The sequence below is a fragment of the Octodon degus genome, unplaced genomic scaffold, assembly GCF_000260255.1.
Source record: "Octodon degus isolate 3935 unplaced genomic scaffold, OctDeg1.0 scaffold00211, whole genome shotgun sequence".
Classification (NCBI taxonomy): domain Eukaryota; kingdom Metazoa; phylum Chordata; class Mammalia; order Rodentia; family Octodontidae; genus Octodon; species Octodon degus.
In genome coordinates this window covers 1,929,092-1,936,005 of record NW_004524787.1, presented here as the reverse complement: position 1 = coordinate 1,936,005, position 6,914 = coordinate 1,929,092, and the positions used below count along the sequence as shown (strand labels likewise).

The following is a 6,914-nucleotide window of genomic DNA, read 5'->3' as shown; positions in this document are numbered from 1 at the left end:
TCTAGAAGTCCTCACCCCATGACTACATGAGGCTTTGGGGGGACAACGAGACACAAACCATAACAAACTGCAGCTTGGGCACTTTGCATTATTTGGTTAAGTGGGTTTTGTATTGCACTTTGAGCACTCAGTCTCTAAAAAGTTCCCTGTTGTAGCATCTCATTCTTTGGGCAATCCCAGTCTTCCTAATATGTAGTTTTAACCCAACCTGTATAATTTAGTAGAAAGAAAAAATGTTCTTGATAATGGAGTGAATGTGTTAGTTAGGAAATTAGGACCTGTACTGATGTCTCTCTTTATTCTTTTTTCCAGAGACCAGTTTCTTTTAAATTTTTGTTATACTCCATACTGATGGGGGCTGGCCCATTAGCTCAGTTGTTTAAGTTCCTACTTAAACAAAGCAGTCAGGCTCAAGATGCTCTGGTTTGAACCCAGTTTCTCACAGGAAACCAGAAATGCCCTCAAGGCATCTTCAGGCCTCAAAAAAAAAAATCCTTCTGCTATTTAGGGGCTGGAGAGATGGCTCAGTAGGTAAGTGATTGCCTGGCAAGTGCAAGAGCCTGAGTTCAATCCCCAGTTCTGCAAAACAAACAAACAAACAAACAAACCAACAAATGAAAAAGCCCACCAAATCCATACTGATGATGTTGAACTGCAGTATCCTCATTGCATTTCACTAAATCTTTCAAATGGATGAAGTGAAAAAAAAAAACTATTAAGTCCCACCTGAACTGACTTCTCAGGAAATAAACCAGCAGTCCATGCTGAGATTTTCTGTTTCTAAGCTTGATTACTCACTAGTAACTACAGTGGACCCAGAAGTAGCATGCTAAGTGTAACATTATTTACATTTTTTCTCCCAGTTGTACACCAGGGACTACCTTACAGAGAAAAAGTAACAGAAGGGATGGGGGAGCCTTTCCCACCCTGCTGAATTTTGTGATGATATGTTCAGTGCTCTCCTTGCAAGATTGTAGATGAGGTATTTCCAAAGGGAGAAAGTGAGAAAGAGACACAGACATAGGGAGGTACACAGGAATGCATTAAGTCAGATTAAATTGCAATTAACATTGAGGTAAGGAAGGAGGCAACAGTTGTTCATTGCCTTTCTATTCATGAGGGAAGGTTTTCTAGGGAAACAGCATTTTGGGTGATACTTTAGGAAAGGGAAAGAAGTCAAAAGATTAATTTGGGAATTAGAGGGCATCTTTCTATTTAAGAATTTGATATGAAAAACATACAAAAATCTTGAACATGTTAATGACGGCAATAGCCATGACTTAAATTTGCAAACTGTTGAAGGTCACCTACTGAGTAATAGTTGAACTGAGAAATAAGAAGAGTTATGGAAATGACTCTTTGGTCAAGGTTGGTAAAGAGAAAGCCAGGGATGACAATATTTCTGATATATGTCTCAACAGCCTCACTACATATAAAGATAAAAATGTGAGGCCCTCAAAATTCAGAGACCCAATCAAAAAATATATGTCTGAGATAAACACACACTTCGCAGAGGGAGAAACACAGATAGCAAATAAATACATGAAAACATGTTTCACAGCACTGGTCATTCAAGAAATGCAAATGAAAAAAACACTGAGAAGGGCCGGCCAGATAGCTCAGCACTCTAAAGTGCCTGTTTAGGCAGAGTGCTGTGGCAGGGGTTTGATGCCCAGTGTGTGGTGTCCGACCCACCCTTGGGGTGTGCAGAGACCGAGATTGAGAATGGGCATGGTGGTGCATGCCTGTAATCCTAGCACTTGGGAGGCTGAAAACATGAGAATCACTACGAGTCCAATCTACATAGTGAGACCTTGTAGACCTTGTGCTAGATACATTAAAGAAAATTCATAAAACAACACTGAGATTTCATTTCACCCAAAAAAGAATGGTTAACATCAAGAAGTCAACCAAAACCAAATTGTGGAGGGGCTGTGGTGATAAAGGGACCCTTCTCTACTGTTGGTGTGAGTGTATACTGGTATAACCACTATAGAAAACAGTGTGGAGACTCCTCAAAAAACTAGAATTGAAGGTCCCATTTAACCCGACTGTTTTCCTCCTAGATATTTTCCCCAAAGAACTGAAAACATCATACCACAGTGATATATGTGTACCCATGTTTATAGCAGTGCAATTTTTGTCATAACTAAATGCTGCAAACAACTCAGGTGCCCATCAACTGAGGAATGGATAAAGGAATTGTGGTAATTTTACACAATGAAATATTATTCAACTATGAAAAAGATGAACTTGAGGCTTTTATAGGTAAATGGATGCAACTAGAGACCATACTCATGGGCTGGTGAGATGGCTCAGTGGTCTAAAGCACCTACTTAGAACAAGCTTAGCAAAGCATCAGGGACTGCGGTTCAATCCCCCAGCACCACATGCCAGCCAGCCCCGCCCCCTGGTGGGCTGAGCTGGCCACACACCTCTCTCTCTCTCTCTCTCTCTCTCTCTCTCTCTCTCTCAAATAAATAAAAAAAAATTAAAAAAAAGAGACCATACTCATAAGTGAAATAAATTAGACTCACATATGCAAATATTTTTATTTTTTATTTATTTATTTATTTTTGCGGAACCAGGGATTGAACTCAGGCCCTTGCACTTGCCAGGGAAGCACTTATTCTACTGAGCTATCTCCCTGGCCCCCACATATGCAAATATTGTATTAATTTGCTTGTGTAAGAACCTGAAAGAGGAAATAAAATCTGAAAGGTACAATAGATACTATGAAAGGGAAAGAATCTGTTCAAAAATGAAGGAAAAACTGGGATGAGGGGAAGCACAGGAGAGAGAAGGAAGAGGGATAAAGATTTTATGCATACATGCAGGATGGCTTGGACAATTGTACTAACACTTCTGTAGGTCTATGGAGGGGAGCAGTCATGGCTTAATTTTTTCTTGTTTTGTGTCTTCTCTTGTTTTTTAAAATTTCTTATAACTTTTTTCATTTCTTTTTCCAATCTTGCATGCTTATATCTGGTAATCTGAACAACTAATTTGAAGACAACATTATGCAATATAGCAACCATTGTTGACTTCCCATTGCTTTTTTTTGGTGAAGTTTTGTATCATTACTCATGCTTTTTTTAACTATTTTGTATTTCCTTTAGATACTAATAAAAAATTAAAGCAATAAAAAACAGCACAGAAAAAGTAGCCTCATTGTCTGCTATGTGAGGAGAGAAAGTGAGGTTACAGGCAGGTCCCAATGTGGTAAACCAGCTATATAGGAGTCTTGAATGCTTAAAAAACATATTAGGAATATTGTGCCAAACTTTTAAGTGAAAACAAGTGACCATATTTTCACTAAGAAAATGTTTATGTATCAGTGATTTCAAATGAGGATAGTAATCACTAGTTAAAAAATCCACACCAGTGAGCACAAAATGAAAGACTGTTTTAGTTATGGATTTTTTCCCCTAGACTTGCAGTGTGCCTCGTGTCTGTTCACATTACCTGAGTTTTACCTTTTCAGACCAAGAATTTCTTGATTACCTTTCTTCTGTTACCTGTGACTAGATATATTAATGCAACCCTTTATTCACAAATGTGTCATAAACACTTTTAGACATAACATATCAAGGTATTTATGAGATTGCTGGCTGATCTTATCCAAATGATCTTTTCTGCCACTACTGCCAGATTACTGTCAATATTATGAAGATTTTGGGACTTATTTTATAAGGTTAGAATTTCTAAGATGTAAATAGATGCAGCCAATTAAATAATATATATTATAATGAAAATGTTTGTGCCCAAACTACTTCTGTGAAGGATTCCTTTGATTTTTGAGGGTCTGGTTATAATCATAAGGAATAATGGGAAAAAGCCTACGCTATGGAATCTCTCTCTCTCTCTCTCTCTCTCTCTCTCTCTCTCTCTCTCTCTCTCTGTTGTTTTAACTGATCTACACTCACAACCATTTTTTAATTTTGAGACAGAGTCTTGTTAAGTTGTCCATGCTAGGCTTCAAATTCTGATCTTCCTTTCTCAGCCTCCTAGAGTGTTGGAAACAGCGATACGTGCTACTGTGTTCATCTTTGTGGAGTTTTTATACTCTTAAGAACTCTGCTGGAGATCCAGTCTTTCTAAACATCTACTAGTACAGTGAATTTCTTTAAAACTCAGTTTCCTCACATGACAAGTGAAAATGATTATTTGCTGTACACTTCATGGAATTTAAATGAGCTTCCCAAATGGTTAGGTAGCAATATAGCCCCTTGGGAGTTGGAGTCATCTTCATCCAAGACTTTTCCTTTGTTTGCAGGGGTACCTGAAACAGTGCCGGAAGAGAAGGGACATGTTCAGTGATGAGCAACTGAAGGTAATCTTTGGAAACATTGAAGATATCTACAGGTTTCAGATGGGCTTCGTGAGAGACCTGGAGAAACAGTACAACAATGATGATCCCCACCTTAGCGAGATAGGACCCTGCTTCCTAGAACATGTAAGTGCCTTACCTCTTTTTTGAGGTTTTTGAGAGATAGTAGGAAGAAACAGAAGGAATATGTGACATGTCTGGCTACAATATGATGCTTTGTTTTTCTTTGGCCCTGATTTTGACAGTCTTTACTAAGTTCTGAGGACTCAGGAAGGTGCTATGGTTAGATTTAGGATTCTCTCTCTTTATTGTTTCACTCCCCTCTCCCTGTCCTTCTAGTAGTTTTCACTAGGATTTTTTTTTTCATTTCTATTTTCTTTTTCTGTTGAGTTCTATTTTCATAAGACCCAGTGTTTTGGTAGGACTATAACATGTACACTGATTAGGGAAATTTGAGAAATAAGAGGAACCACAGTTAACAAGAAAATAGGCTCCTGAAAGGCGTTGAAAGAATAGCGCTTAGGTAAGTGACGTGAGTAATATAAGAAATGAAGCTGGGGACTTAGAGGAAGGAACACTAGGAAATAGAATAGTACAGATTTGGAGCCCTGTGTCTGTGATGACTATCTGTCTGTCTTTGAACAAGTCTGTTACCTTCTTTGGCTTTAATTATCTCATGTAGATTATGAAGAATTTTCAGCGAATAACATCTGTGATTCTGTAACATATTTTGAGTCTCATTCACAGGTCACCTAGTTTTTCTAACAACCTTCCTCTCCATGTTTGTGAAGTATTTTCAAAGATGTAATGTAAGCCCATGATGAATACTGAAGTGGTACTTAAGTGTCCAGTTATAAATAAATTTTGTTGGAAATTTTCTTGCTTTGCTTATGATAATGTGTGTCAAAGCAGTTCCTGAGATCACCCTTGTGTTCATTAAGCTGCTAGGAGTATCAGTTTACTCATAGCTATGATATGTTGTAGTGAAGACTTATTATGGCTTGTATGTAAATATCCACCCAAAGCCACAGGCAGTCAAGGTGGGGAGTTTTGTAGGTAGCTACATTAAGGGTGTATTAATGAGGATTAAGGATGTATTTCTGAGATTAAAAGTATGGATAAAAGAAGCCTACTCTAGGTGTGGGTGGTTTGAATCAATAGGCTTGTAGTCTGGATGGAATGTAAAGAGAGAGGTAGAAGACAGGCTGCTGCTTCTGTTGTGCAACTGCTGCTTTTGCTGCTGCTTCACTGCTTGCTGCTTCCCTGTCTGCTCACCTCTGAAATATTTCTCCACTGTGATGCCACTTGGTTGTGCCAATCTGTCTTGGAGCCAGTAGATTATGGTTTGAAACTTCTACACTGTGAGCTGATACAATCCTTTCCTCCTTTAACTTGTGAATGTTGGGTATTTTGTCTCAGCAGCAAGAAAAGTTTCTAAGACAGAACTCAAAGAAAAATTAACAAAAGTACTAAATACATGTGACAATGTCTAGCGGAAACCAGGCATAGAGTTCTGAGAGTCCTCCAGTGGAGTCATACAAAATGTCCTTATTTTCCACAGTAATGAGTTGTGACAATGTGTAAAATGTTTCCTGCCAAGAAAATTCATTAGAAGCTCTATGTTCAAGGTGTTTCAGGTGGTGCCTAGTATATACCAAACTTCCAGCCTCTTTGAAGAAAAATGGATGTTCAACATCGTTTGCACAGATGAACTAGGCAGAGCTAACGAGTATTACTGGGGACTAGGGAAGCTTCTCAAGATCCAAGCTCCAAGATGCCAAATCCTTCAAGTAGACTTTTCAAAAGATAGCATTCTTAGCTCTGATATAAGTCTTTTGGGAGTCATACCATATGCTAACTGATTCAGTCATTCCAGAAACTACTTGAGCATTATTTTTAAAAATTAAGCATGTATATGACTATGTGGTTTCATTCCTAAAATTACATCCCATAGAAATTCATACAGAGGTCCAGAGTAAGTATGTACAAGGCTGTTGTCTGCATGATAGTGTTATATGTAGTAGAGTACAGTTAGAAGACATTTAGGAATTTATCACCAGGGAAATGGATAAGAACCACATGCGGACATTTATTGTGTGCAATTATGCAGCAGGAAAAAGCAAAGTAGGTGTATATATCTTAAAGCAACATGCAAATATCATATACATATCAACAGATTGGAAAAGCAAATGGTAGGAATATAGATCTGTACATCAGCCACTGTAGAAAATAGTACCTTTAGAAAGTTCCTATCTCTTTTATGTTAAATTTTTATTCCAATTTACAGATTGGAAAAGTACAATATATAAAGTGGCTCTCAGGGAGGGTTTCCTGTGCATTGTAAGGTGTGTAACAAGGTTTCTGATTTCTACCTGGAGATGCCAGTAGAACAAACATCCCCAACTGTGACAACCAAATATGTCTTCTGGGATTGTTAAGTGTTCCCTGGAGAATAAAATAAACTTTTGATCTATTGAAATGATTATATGAATTAATTTAATCTGTTAATTTGAAATGACAGGCGGGCCAGGGAAATGGTACAGTAGAATAAGCGCTTGCCAGGAAGGCCCTGAGTTCCACCAAA

General features: G+C 38.1%; 1 protein-coding gene across 8 annotated transcripts in view; it reads left to right on the top strand.

Annotated features, from left to right (window-relative positions):
- Arhgef9 (Cdc42 guanine nucleotide exchange factor 9) overlaps positions 1-6,914 on the top strand; it is a 265,414-nt gene that overhangs the window by 153,754 nt on the left and 104,746 nt on the right. For all 8 annotated transcript variants that reach the window (XM_023705024.1, XM_023705026.1, XM_023705027.1 and 5 more), the window contains one exon: positions 4,277-4,456. In XM_023705024.1, the coding sequence (XP_023560792.1) occupies positions 4,277-4,456 (180 nt within the window). The remainder of the gene's footprint in view (positions 1-4,276; positions 4,457-6,914) is intronic.